At 45.6% G+C, this 14,158-nt stretch overlaps 1 protein-coding gene across 3 annotated transcripts in view; it reads right to left on the reverse strand.

Moving 5' to 3' along the window:
* BCL2 (BCL2 apoptosis regulator) overlaps positions 1-14,158 on the reverse strand; it is an 88,159-nt gene that overhangs the window by 49,550 nt on the left and 24,451 nt on the right. The window contains exon 2 of one of the 3 annotated variants that reach the window (XM_085309977.1): positions 9,903-11,006. The exons of the other annotated variants lie outside the window; for them this stretch is intronic. Coding sequence (XP_085166103.1) covers positions 10,992-11,006 — 15 coding nt within the window. The 3' untranslated portion in view covers positions 9,903-10,991. Of the gene's footprint in view, positions 1-9,902; positions 11,007-14,158 lie in introns of those variants that run through there. 3 annotated transcript variants of the gene reach the window in all.

The raw sequence follows: 14,158 nt of genomic DNA on the forward strand, positions 1-14,158 counted from the left end.
GGTGGGATTTATTTTACCTAACTTCAGTTGTCTTAAAATTACGAGTCTAGACTAAACTAATCATCTAGGTTTCTTCCCTGGATGAATCATCTGGCTTCACCCCACCTATTTTAGGATGAGATGAATCACCTTCTGAAAGTGTCTGTCTGCTAGATACCTAATTTTTAGATAACACAAATCCATCCTGTGCAGAGAAGCATAATTATGTCTAGCTTCCAAATAGGTAAAAAAAGGCCATAGTACATCTAGCTAAAGCTAATATTGTAGTGTCTGCTCTACTAKTCTTTGACTGTGATTACAAAAATACAGAGGTTTTAATTTTAATAATCTCAACTATATTTCATGATAGAAAACAAACCAAAAAGTCACTGCATTTCAACAGAAAATGCTTTGAGAAAAAATTACTATGTCAGGCACGCTACACAATTAAAATGAAATCTCTCAATCAAGGTGGCAAGGAAGGGAATACAAACACAAAATCAAAATTTACATCCATGTTTTCTCTGCAGTCACCTGTTAGATGGGTTCTTTCTTAAACAGGTGCTGTCATGAGACCATATTCTTCCTGAAACTATACAGTTCCTGGTCAACTACACCTTGAAGCTGCAGCTGGATATATATYTTTTTATTTATTTGGTCCATATAAATCACATTGTCCCTATAAACCTGTACATGTTTCTCACTTATCTTTGGTGTCCAGTCCCCGAGAAGACAGTAGAGCCCAACACAGATCCACTTCAGTAGTAGGAATTAACTGCTCTAGGATGACCAAGATGACAGAAAGTTTCCCCTCTCTAGACAGCTCCCTAGTGAATTCCCATGTGAGAGCCAAATCAATTCCAAGCCATCAGCTTAAAAATAACAAGTTTGCCTCTGGAAAAAATATAATTCTGGGAGGTTCATGTAGTATCTGTTTTTGACCCTTTACAGTTGCATTTGGGTTGAGTTTTCAGAGACCTTTGTAACCAAGTTATGGAGGTTGGGTTTTTTTAAGGTGAGGTTCTCTCACTGCCCCATAAATCCAGGAGAAAAAAGGGGAAAAWARGGGGGGAAAGCAGAGTGAGAATCAGTGCTGTAAGACTTGGCCATACTGCTGGAGCCAACGGCAGCCCGAAACGGCTCTGAAACCCAAGAGGCCATCTGAGCACAACTAGGGACAGACATGTCTCAGATCCCCCAGTGACAGGTGCCTTAGCTGTACCAAAGACACTTTCAACAGTAAGTCAACAGATAGATAGATTGTATCAAATTCAGACTGGTAAGTCTCTATTTAATGACTGATTTTACTCTTTTGGGTAATCCCCAGGGTAAAATGTTCTCCCTGTTTAATGCCAAACTGCTACCAACAGGTTTTAGGGAGGTTCTGCATAGCTTGGGGGGTTTTCTTCGGGCATTTTATAACCTATATGTGATGAAAATCACACTGACTAAAAGTGAAAGCATGGACATCTAGGCCRTATGTTATTGCGTTGCCATAGAAAACTGCAGGATTTTAGGGTTAACAGCTGGTAAATGATAAGCCCCTTGCCAGAAGTTGCAGGCATTTAAAATTGTCCCACTGCTGTACCATTAGTTCTTTGATTTCATAAGCAGAAGGAATCAAAAGCCTTTTTTCCCCCTTAAATCTGTTTCTCTTAAAAGAAATCTTTTATAACCTCTCAGCAGAAATTAACTTAGTGCATGTGCTGAGACCACAGAAGGACTTCTCTCCTAGTCCCAAAGTGTAGTTTCTCTGCTTTAGTCAGTCAGCTCTTAAATTCTTTAATTACAAGGAAAAGCTTCTGAATGTGACCTGATGTGACACTAATATTCCCGTGTCTACCAGTATACAGGCTGAGAAAGACCAAAGTGTTGAGAACTGCTCTTGTTCATCTCCACAGATGTTATAAGCTGTTACCATTAGAGCACAACTTAAAGTAATACAGCATCAAATTCTTTCATTGCTGATAATATAAATGGCAYGACCAATTCCCCAGGTGCAAGGGCAGATCCAGTGATTATGGGTGAGCTAGTTTTTCAGCCAACCTCTAACCTTATCCTCTATCTTCTCTACAGAAATAACTGACCAAAATCTGAGGCTCTTGAATCCTTCTCTATTTAAATACTGAAATTTAGGAAACAGATACATAGAAAGAAACTGTTTTACTTTCTGATGAACTAATTCTTTTTTAGCTTGTCCGTTTCAGTGCCAGGTTTGAAAACTATACTGCAATACTTGGAGAAAAGAATAGGGATACAAAACATAAATTACTGCTAAAGAAGAGACTTTATATAAAAAACAGCAAGGAGTGGGTCCTAAACTCCAGAATACTATAATGCAAATTCTATTAAAATGTGTATGGAAGTGCACAGTGAATAAAGAATGGCAAAACTGAAGGCACTTTCTCTATTCTGGGCGACAAGATTATTTGGGATTAACTTCTGTACTGGATGGATGATTCTCAGTACACTGTGGGTAAGAAGGAAATAATACACATTTTTGTGGCTACAAACAGTAAACCAAAAAACTAAGCTGTCTGGCTTTATACTGCTGAAAGACGGAGTTGCTGAAACCCTGCTCAGCTCTGGTTGGTACAGACAATGSTACTAATCTTGTCTCCTTCTCAGTTTCTTTATCTCATTCTTAGTCTTCCATTTACTTTTGACTTTTTTCCTGTTTTTGCTCTTCTCTATTCCTTGGTCTCTCCTCCTCACCATTTCATTCCTCTCTGTCAGGTAGAGAAAGGTCAGCAGMGAGGAAATCCTGCAGCAATGGTGATGCTTTCCTGCCTTACTTCATTACGGATTATGGCTATAAAAACATATTGAATGGTATCATTATTGCTAAATAATTTTCAGWTATTTATTTAGCAAAATTAGATTTCAGTAGCGGAGCCTTCCTCTTTTGTCCCATTTTAAAACACACTTCCCTTTTCTGCACGGCGTATGGACAGCACGAGGACCTCAGCAGCTCCTCTCTGGGCACCCTCGTTTCTCTTGCACCTCCAGACCACGCGGGCTCCACGGTGGCACCGATCGGTGCTGAGACRCCCCAGGGTCTCCGAAGTGGCCGGYTCCGAAAGCAGCGCGCCCCRGCGCGACGCGGCCACCCTCCCGCAGAGCCCGGCGGCRGCGTCTCGGGCAACCCGGCCTTTACCGGGAGCTGGCGGTGGAGAGGACCTTGCAAGTCAGCCCCGTGCTTTGAAAGCAGGGCTTTAACATCCCCGTTCGCCTTGCCCACCACGTAGAGCCGCAGCTCTGCTAGCGTCTGTACAACAAAATTAAAAGAAGAAGGCCATCCCTAGCTCACGCGTCRATTCCTCCCTGGCGCTCCCTCGCCACTTCCACCCGTGCGAAGCGCGTGCAGAACAGCTTAACCCCTCCTCAGCCAGACATGCCTTTCGCCRCGGGACTCGAACTGTTGCAGGTTGCCGGGCCCACTCGCACTCACGAGAGACRTGCTGAGCCGGCGCTCGCGTGCGCTGCCCGCGGGGGAAGCCGAGTCCCTTTGCGGACAGGCGCCAGCCCCGGCCAGGTGAGATCCGGCGTTGTCTGCCTAACGAAACGTCTACGTTTTAAGAAAACACACCGAGTAAATTTTCAATAGCGTATTTTGGCGGTGCCTGTCAGAATAAACAAGCCCATATAGCCAAAAAGCRGGAAAGCAAGAAGACTTGAGTTTCCCCGCCTGGGCAAAGGGCACCGAAGCGTTTCCAGAGCACCCTTGAACGGCGAGCGCCCGGGCTGAGACCCCGGCGGCGAGGCGCCGCGGCACGGCAGGGCATTGCCGCGGCCGGGCGCGACGGAGAGGCGCCAGGCAAACGGGCGCTTCCGCAAGAACCCGCTCGACCGAAAACGGCCCGCGCCCCCTCTCATTTCCACCAGGAAGACGTGGTTTCCCAGCTTTGCTCCCAGCTTTTTCCCAGCTACGGCGAGACACTTACAGCTGCGTATTTACAATGACGAGGCCGGGAAAATAACCTAGATACATCTACTTCTGAACCACGTTTGGACAAGAACTGGAATTTTCCTCCGCAAGTAGCGTAGCRATGAAACATTGAAACGATGTTCAAAGACCAAACAGCGACAAACAAGTTAACAGCAACCACGGTTCTCCCGGTCCCTCACATCCCCCACCGAGGACGCGAAGRGCAGCTCAGCTGCTGCGCGGCAGATGGGAGGCACCGCTGGCTGCCCCGAAACATCCCGCGCTGCCTGCGCCGTCGCGAGGCGTGCACGGGGCAAGAACGACGCGTACCACTGTACAGCTGCAACTGCCTGCTAGGAAATTAATCTAGTACGGAGCTATCTGACCTGCAGCAAACTAAAGAGAAGCRGATTGTCCAGCCTTCGGCTCTATTCGTTTCTCTCTCCCTGAAGAGAACTACCCAAATTTTTGGTCACAAACCCAGACAGCAGAAAGGAAGACGAAGGGACAGAAAGTGTCTGAAGGCAGCAAAAAACCTCTTTCCCCCCCTCCCACCCCCAACCCCGAGCAGCAGCAGCAGCGAGCGAATAGCCAGGAGCCACGAACGGGGAGCATTCACCTTCGGCAGGGCACGGGGCACCAGCCCCACCGGCGGGCAGCAGCTCCAGGAACCCCTGCCGGCAGCAGGCACCGCTCGTCCCCGCTCGCCGCTCCTCCGGGAAGCGAGCCGGCGCGGGCTTGCGGGGCGGCGCAGCAGCAGGTGAGCCGAAAGGGGGGGGTCCACTACTTTCAGGAAGCCTGCGAAACGCCTGACTGGACCTACTGGTTTGTACTGCTGGGGTGACCGCATCACTCAAATACGTGGTTTGGGAAAGTCTTAATTGGGCAAGCGTTCGTCTGTTTAAGTTTGCGGGTCTCCGTAGACCGTTTACCTTCCCGCACCCCGAGCCTCTTAAAACTCTTTCTCCCAATCCAGCTTTGCGGGGTACACATGTCGATCCACATCAAAGTCCGCAGGAATTCTACACATGCGAATCCAAGTTTAACCAAGAAAAAAATAAAAAAGAAAGGGCTCAGATTTTTATTACGTGAATTTTATTGGAACATTCCCTTCATGTCCCTATGTACAGAAGAGCGTCTGGATTCAGTTACAGCTGCATTTACTCCCACACATCTGCTCTCTTATTGTTGTAGTTACCTTTTCTTGGGGATTTAATAAAATACAAAAAAAAAAAAAAAAGAAAACACGCAGCCCTTCACCTTTGGGGAGACAATGATGAAGATCAAAAGCCTTGGGCATTCCAGCACCGTGACATTCAGCAGGAACCAGGCTTTGAAGCTGCTGAAAGAGGAACACTCTTCCCTGACGTGGACACTGCCACTCACTTGCCGCCTTCCCGGCATCCGGGGCACGCGGGGCTTGGCGGGCAAAAGCCCTGCCGCCTCGGCCCCGGCGGGGTACCGCCGTGGCGCCCGAGCAGGCGTAGCGCGAGGCACAGCGGAGTTCCCTTAGCAACAAACRCGGGAACAGAAAAATAAGCGCCGGACCCGCCGGCGCAGCGCGTTACGTAAGCTGTTTAGCAGGCGGCGTGATTGAAAGCAGTCGGGGGACAGCGCCGAACGGGGCTGAGCCCGCCGACGCATGTCAGCGGGATTAAAGGTACCCGGCACATGGAAACATAAGGTCCCAATTGTGTCACAAGCTTRTTTTAATAGAATAAGCTTTACCAGTTGCTACAATATGATGCGAGATACTCCCTKCCTTCCAAACTGCTCCTATGCGCAGACGGTCTGCGATGCCTTCAAGAACAGATCTTATCACGGCCGCGCTGCAGAGACTAATCCTGCTCCAGCTGAAGGCAATGCTGAAGGTCTGCTTTATTTCAGCGCTAACAACCGGGGTCACCAAACGTATACGTGGACCAACCTCAGCACAGGAAGGCTGACGACGATGCCAAGGGCCATCACAGATGAAGCACTGCAGCTACACACCTAAGTGTACATCCTGGAAGATGAGACCGGGGGAAGAGGGGAGATGTCCTAAAGCAGCCTAGCATGAAAGCCTGGAAACAGAAGAAGGAATCACTGAGATAGGTAAGTAGCTACAAGTGCCATGGCTCTTACTGAGACAGACATAAAAACAGGGTCTACGCTTGATTTCTCAGACTGGCTGATGTCAGCTAGGACACATTCGAGGCTGGCATTTGAACTGATTCAGAGAGAGACGCATGTCACGTTTCCAGCGCAGGAAAAYATTGCAAGGTCTCACTAACTGTAGGTTTCAGGGGAGACAACTTTAAATATTTTTTTTTCCTTTTTGAGTATGGATCAGCACAACCTAGAAGGACCAAACTGGTACATCAAGAAACATGTACATGGCAGAGATAAAGATTAAGTCAAGAGGAGGCATAACTTGTCTGAATTATCTCCTAATACTATTGACTACAAAACTACTGACCTCTGAAATGATGTGGGGCAGCCTGGTGGAAGTGGAGGAGGAAGATGAAGGCGCAGGCAGCAATGCTGCCTTTGCCCAGGCAATCGTGCTGACGACTGCCCTGCAAAGAAGCTCATTACTCTTGATGAGAGGACACACCTACTCATCCTGCTGGTCTGGCTATACAGTAGCAGTCCTATCTGAGACCTGTAAGTAAGGAGAAATGGCATATTCCTCAGCTTGTAAATTAATTTGATTCCTGGAGCGCATTTACAGAGTAATGCCTGAGGCTTACGAATGCAAAATGGAGCTAGAGCCGGTACACGATTCTCTGGAGAGACACACCAGCTGTTTCACGTCCTGGCTCCTCTGATSGGGGTAGGGTGCAAAAGAGAGTTGTAGATGGTCTGCACCATCCATTTGTAATGGGAGTATTTTCCCCTGATTTTCCCATTCTATTTAATAGTCATACACCAAGAATAAATAAAGGAAATGAGCAACTTAAAAAGATGTATAAAGCCAAATCTTGCAGTAAAACAATAAGGTGAAACACTGAAATACAAACTGCAGTCTGTTCCTCTTACAGAACATTATCAAGAAATAATTATTTTCTCTGATGGAGAAACAGATTAAAAGAGCAATTAAACTGCAGATGTACTTACAATAGTAGTGCACCCGAGTTAGCCTGTAAATAAGCCAATTTGACCATCTAAATTAGGCATCAGTAGAGAATTAAAGTTGACCTCTAGGGAAATTTAATTCCTTTAAAAAAGAAAGGGCTAGATGAGTGTTCCTCTTTCAAACATGAACATATAATCTGCCCTCTCAAAAATGAGAGAGGTTAGCAGTGGAGGGCAGATAAATTTAATTCAATAAATATGTAAATAGTCTTCAAGACAATGAAGCGGCAAAGGTAGGCCCAAACTTGAGATCCAAATGCTCCTAAACATTGTGGAGGTCTACATTTAGGTCCAGATATTGTGACAAGTCCATATTTTTATAAAAAGCCACATCGAGAGCCTACGATACCCTACCGCTTTGAGACACTTCAGATGCAAAGCTCGTCTCTAGATCCCAGGTGTCCAAAAGGAATCCCCTTCCAAAAGCTGACAGTAACTGYTGGGGGGTTCTCTTTCGGCCTCCCCATTTCTGCCTCCCAAAGAGCGGTGGCTGCACAACACTGAACCAGAACATCCCAACTCCCACTCAGCTTGAGGCTGTCAGGTAAGCCAGGCTGTAGCTGATAGGTTACAGCATGCAATTACAGCACCCCTGAGCTGCTCAGAGGATGCTGGCATTGACAAAGCGGGAAAGGCTAAAAGCATCATATTAAAATGTCATAAAACATTCATTTTGCACGACTAGAGAAACCAGTAATTAGCATTTTTCTTTTAGTGCCTGACTTTTTATTCCAGCTGCTCTAATCCAGGTTCTTTCCACTGCAATTATTGCCAGGAAAGCTAAATCTGGCATTCKTTTCATGTCCACTTTAAAATTTGCTCTGTAATCTGTCAGCTAGGCAGGCCTTGTACAAAATATTTAAAGATAAGTGAGTTTTTTCCCCCTGTCGTCAAATTACGTTCATAGGAAGCTTCAATTGCTAAACACCGAATTGTAGGAATACGTCCATACTATATTAAACAAATCATATAAATACGTTTCTTCGCTGTTCGATTAGATTCATCTTCCAAGGCTGAAGWTTTTTGTAAAAGGGCTGACCCCAGGAGTGCATATGTCAAGCTGAATTAAGGAAGAAAAAATCTCTATATAAACTTCCTAAGAATAATAGGATGTTGATTAAATTGTTAGAAAGWTAAATAAACAAGGAATTTTTTTTAACTGTCCTTGTGATACCTCAGACTTTCACTCACCCTAAATGTCACTGAAAGTAAAGAGGAAAAATAGCCCATTGCTGGAGGGCATGTAGAAGATTTCAGGAGTGAATACTCTGCCAATGCTTTCTGAGTGACGCTGGGCAAGTCACTGGAGCCTGGGGCATTTTGACATCTAATTTCCAACAGACTAATTGAGCTGTTGTAGGAGTAAATACGCAACAGAGCAGGAGGCTCTTACAGCAGAAGGGCAACATAGCTTCTGCCTGGATAGGTGAGCCCGGCAGCCACAAAGCTGCCTGGGGAGGGTTCCCCGTGACCACGAGCACTGGCCAGGTGCTGCCCCCTTGGAAAGCAAATGCCACAATCATCCTACTGGGACCACAGCTAGGAAAAGAGGATCAGAAACCACTGATAAATAAGCCATTGCAGGTACCATTGCTGGTACGGGTATCAGTGCTGGTACAGGTATCAAGAGAAAAAGGCAGTAAACAGCAGGTATCACCATTTCAGGTGGCTGCTTCTGACTATTCATGGGCCATACACTCTTTTGAATAGCCCTTCTTAYGTATGTGCCACGTGCTGGAAACTATTGATCGAAGGTGTGGAGAGAGGAGATGTTTCAGAGGTCAGAGCAGCCATCTATCCCTCTCCTGCCTCTGAAGGTTTCCGACTTCTGTATTATCTTTATCTGCTTTCAGAAGTGCAATCTGGCTTTAGAAGTGCAATGCAGTTTCATGTTCTGCAAACACAGTGGCATCTTCCTCTTCACTCAGGAGACAACTGTGCACCCTGGAAGCCCTTAACCTATAGGATAAGGACTTCCTTGGACTGTAGGCTAAATCTTGGSTTTTCCAATGGCATTGTACGCATGCACCAGCAGTCCTCATTACACAGGTCATGCCTGCCGAAACTCAGCAGTGGGGCTCATGCCACCCATGAGCTGAGCTGCCCGGATGCYGCTGGGAAGTTGTGTATCCATTTTAGCACCATACTCAGTATCTCCAGGCTCTTAGCAAGTATATTATCTTGGGAACAACCTCACACTCATACATTTACATAACTTTTGGACTGGAATTTGCTTAGCCCCSAGGCTGCCTTGGCTGTTAAGCGGGATGAATGCAGAACTGCCKGCAACCATCCACTATGACCTGCAGCCACACGGAAAAACAAAATATATATATTTTTTTCCCTAAATGYCTTTTTAGCAATTCCTCTACTTACTTCCACTGATATTGTTTCATTCTTTCCCCTTTTCAGGTTTATCAAGCTCTTCCTGACAAAGATGTCCCCATTTTTCCAGTTATAGCAAAGACATACAGAAAGGGAATATGATTTCTTGGCTCATTAATAATTTCAAAGAGGTAACCCCATTTTCTCCCCATCATATGATTTAGAAACTGGTTTGTCATTTCATACTAAATATTGTAGGTAGAAATTAACTAGCTAAGCAGTCCCTAAMATGATGCACTAGATCTTTCAAATCCCATTCACCTCTCTGGTGCCACCCAAATTCATAATAACAACAGTACTAATAAAAGCTCTTCTTAAATACGTTAATAAGACACCTCATATGCTCACACGTTGTGATAGAGCTCTTTAATACCAGAGAAACTTAAAAAAGTGCTTGTACTAGTTTTATTTACTTACAAAAGTCTCTCACCAACATTTGAGGAAGAAAAATATGAAAATCAATAACAAGAAATATAAACACAAACAAGGAAGATATTAAACTGAGGCACATTTGAAAAGTTCCTACTCCAATAAGTACATGATGTGCAGCCAAAAACCTATTTTTATACCGCAAAAAGCATTAAGTAAGCGAGCATATGAGCAATAAGCTTCTGTGGGAATATATACTGGGGATCTTGTTTACCAAATATACGCAGGTAAATTCACGTTTAGACAGCAGGCTCCGAGGCATTAAGAGACACCCATGCATTCTGTCCTGCTTCCCTGTTACACACAGCTTTGAAAACTCAGTTCAATCCGACTTGCCCGCATTTTCAAAATCCCCATTCACACAGCTGTGGATCTCTCTGATTCCTCTCTGTTGAGTGGAACTGTGATTTCCAACATGCCGATTTTTCCCCACTATTTCCCTGCAGCATGCAGGCAAGAGGATTTCTTCTTAGCTAACTGAATCTTGTTTCTGGCAAACGTATCGGAGGAAACTGCCGTCCTTGCTCTCCTTTGCCATTCCCTTTCCTTTCAGGAGCCCCTTTCCCTCCCGTAGGYGTTGTGGCATGCTGGATCGATGCGAAGGGCCCTCAGGTTGCAAGCAGCTTCCCAACAACTGAAGCGGTTCCAGCTCGGGCGACTGCAAAGCAGCACCCGGGGGTGAGGGAAYGGCAAGTCTTGACAGATACTATCTCCTGCCTTCAGATATAAAGGCAGTAGTGCTCTTAGTTTATCCAGTAAGTGATAAGATGAAGTGGAAAGGTAATACTGGACCTCACAGAAGAAACCGTAACAGTAAAACTTCCACTGGGCTTATGTTTGAGCAAAACCAGCCCTTTTCTTGGTCATACTTCTCCTTAGCTCACAGGAATGGTGAGCTCTGTAAATGTTTTCAATAGGCTGCAACTCCTTTTGTGCAATTATAAATATTTTAGCATATGACATCAGTACAATATGTTTTCATTGTGTTTAGATCTCTTTAATTAGGATGGGGCCTGAGTTCTCCTTGCTGCCTTTGGTACTTAGACTTGGCAACCAAATTTGTTTTGTCTCAACTTACTGTTCTTCCTTCCAGTGCAGAAGAAGCAATGCGCGCTTCTTTTTTATTTATTGTTCTTGATAATTGGCTTCATTTTCAGTCAGAACTGATCTGATCATCATGGAAAAAGAAATAAAACACATAAAAAAACCATTAAGGAATATTTATCTTCAAGTTAGAAGGGTAGTGAAAATAACCAGAAGGATGAGATAAGTGGTATTTCTAATCTAAAGGATAAAATCCCCACTTAAACAACTACAGACGATCATGCTGCTCTCAAATGAAAGTATTTATGTCCTTTTATTTCTGGACTTTGTGCTTAATATGGTGGTTAATTTATGGCGAGCAAAGGCAGCATTCACCGCACTGCAATAAGCCAGGAGCGCGGTCCCGGCAGGAGAGAGGCCAACGCCACGCCGCGCGTCCCAGCCGGCAACAGCCCCGYGCACGCTCACACCTGGACGACGCCACGAGCCGCACCAGCCCGCCCCTTCCCGCGGGGCGCAAGCAAGGGGCACCTATTCCCGGCAAACTGCAGCCCCCTTCCCCTTTCCCAGGGGCACCGGGCAAGGCTCCCACGGCGCGTCGGCACRTCCGGGTCGGGCCGGTCCCTCCCGTCCCACCCCGCCGCAGCGAAAAGCCCCAGATGCGCTCCCAGCGCCAAGTCCTCCCGCCCCGGCGCAGCGCTGGGAAACTTCTGGATTATTCACCGGGAGCTGGAACAGTTGCGTGCTGCTTAGTAATGTGAGAAGTACCAGCAATGGGTACTTTCCATAACTTATTTAATGTTTACTGGTAATCGCTTCTGATACGCGTGTTACAGACGGGTCCAGAGACTGCAGGGTTTGCTGATTATTTGCAGGTTGGGTGAAAACGACGTCTCGCAGACTGGAAATTTCTCTTTGGGTACATCCAACTACCCAGATTAGTCTGCAACTTTTGCTTGCTCATTTGTGGTCATCGAAATTGCACTGCTACACCGCATTATTAGTCAAAGCAGATACTAAAATGACCAAATCACAAGAACATGGAAACAGGCTAGTTGAGAGTGAAAGATTACAAATTCGTAAAGTACATGGAGTAAGAATGCAACTCCCTTTGTAAGCCAGTATGTCAAGGACAACCGTTTTTTTCCCCCTAAGCAAGCTAATAAGGAATGTTAAGCAGGACTACATTCGCTCTCAGGAGACAGAGTCTTTTTAAGTAGATTTAAATGTATTAACTAACATACCAAGATGCTATATGAGAAATCTTAGCAATAGAATTACCAAGGTTGACAGTAAATTCAAAGTGAAAAATTAAATCATAATTGGTATGCCCTGTTTAATCCTATTCACTTTAATCAGTATGAGAGCAAAATTTGTCATAGAAAGAACAAGAACTAAATGAACACAATGCTTTGAGACTTTCTGGGCTTTTTTCTTGGTGTCTGCTGGGGGAACGTGAAGGTAGATTTCAACCCATGGTTCAGCCAACTGGCCACGACTGCATGCATCTGGGTTTGATTCTCAGCTCTGCTACCTACTCCCGCATGACTCTGAGTAAATCATCTGACGGCCAGATCCAAACAAGCTCTTGCAGGCATTTAAGCAGGACGCCAGCAYGACAGGTCTCCAGAAGGCCTGCAGTGGTACCTAGAGGACCCAGCGCAGCTCTTGCTAGGCTTGACTTGCTAGGTCACCCCATTTCTACTTTTCAAAGCTGCCTCAACGCAAGCAGGGAGGCACCTACTACCCATGGAGACAACCAGCCCAGCGTGCCCRGCCCATCCACAGGCAGCACCAGCTTCTCCTACATAATACAGACACCTTCTTTTCCTAAATGCATAGCAGTGGCGGTCTCCAGGCTAGCAGCTACCACTTACCAAGGAGCAGCTTTCTGAATCTTTGGTCTGAAGGGTTTCAAGGTTCCCGACRCCAAGGAAAGTGGCCTAACTGCCTGCCCGTGGGCCGCTCTCCTTAGCGGTGGGGAGAGCTCACCGTCCTTCATGTCCAAGTTGCTCTGGGACGCACGAAGCACCACACTGGTAGGTTAGTAGTTAGGTAGGACACTGAGCTCAGGCCTCCCTTCCAGCATTACCCCACTTTGGTTTTTAATCCAAGATCAGCTGGAGGTACAAAAGCACGCCCAGTGCTCATGGCCAGCATCGGGTCCCAGAAAAACGAGTTAGCCACGAAGTTCGACGGAGGGCACCCTAATCAATAGGTAATTTTATAAAAATTCCTCTTCCTAAGCCCAGTGTCTCCCTCCATCTCTATCTACTTCCAAGTGTGGGCTCAACTGTGGGCACGAGGCAGCCAAACTGCAGACCCCCTTGCAACCTGCATTTTTTTCCCTTAAGGATAAAAATCTTTATACAAAGAGGAAAAAAAAGGCTGTGAGATAAAAAATAAGGAGGGGCAAGACGATACTGCACTCAGTTCTTCATCAGAGGTTTGAAAGAAACCAGGAAGGCTGGCAAAAGCAAAGCTTCCAATGACACTGCAAGTTACACAGCAAAACTCTTGAGGAGCACGTCTTCGAAGTGCCACGGGGAATGATCAGCCCAGGCAGAGCACTCCTGAGCAAGCGCTCATCTTCTATGCCAAGAGACTAAGGCTCCCTTTTTATGAACTGGCACGTGATTTTGGTTGCTTCTGGCTCAGTTTGTTCGTTTCTTTAAGCYGCATCGAACTTGATTTTTTTTTCGGACGAGCGAGATCCACAGTTAAGTCAAAGGCAAATCGGAAGCTGTTGTGAAGCGCCAGGCCGTTTCTTTACGAAGGTGAATTTACGGGCCGAAGTGTAAGTCTTACGGATGAAATGCTGGCACTGGGGAAATCAGTCAACTATCCCACTAACTGCAAGGGCACTCAGATTTTATTCTTAATTTAGAAATTGCTGGCTGTATTAAGAAAAAAGAAAAAGGAAGAAAAAGGATGTTTTGAAGGTTCAAAAAATGATGCAAGAAAAAAGGCAGAGTGCTAGGAGATAAGCTATACTGATAAAATGTAATCCCTTTATGTTGGAATTAAAAAGGATTCAAGGGTTATATAGCTGGTACTTTAGACTACATTTGTCACAAATAAGCCTAAGTTTGTATAACGTCGTGGCGCAGTCTGTTGGGAAAAAATTATAAATCAGTCCCTTTATTAGGATTACTGTTATTACTTTAAGGGAGGGCACTCAAATCCAAACTCAGGGCTTTTTCTAATCTTCCAGAGACAGATGAGCAGCTTTTGGTTGGGGATTTTTTTTTTTAAGTATAAAAACCAATTACCGGT

This window comes from Rhea americana, unplaced genomic scaffold, assembly GCF_003343005.1.
Source record: "Rhea americana isolate MKP2758 unplaced genomic scaffold, rheAme1 scaffold_31, whole genome shotgun sequence".
NCBI classification, from domain to species: domain Eukaryota; kingdom Metazoa; phylum Chordata; class Aves; order Rheiformes; family Rheidae; genus Rhea; species Rhea americana.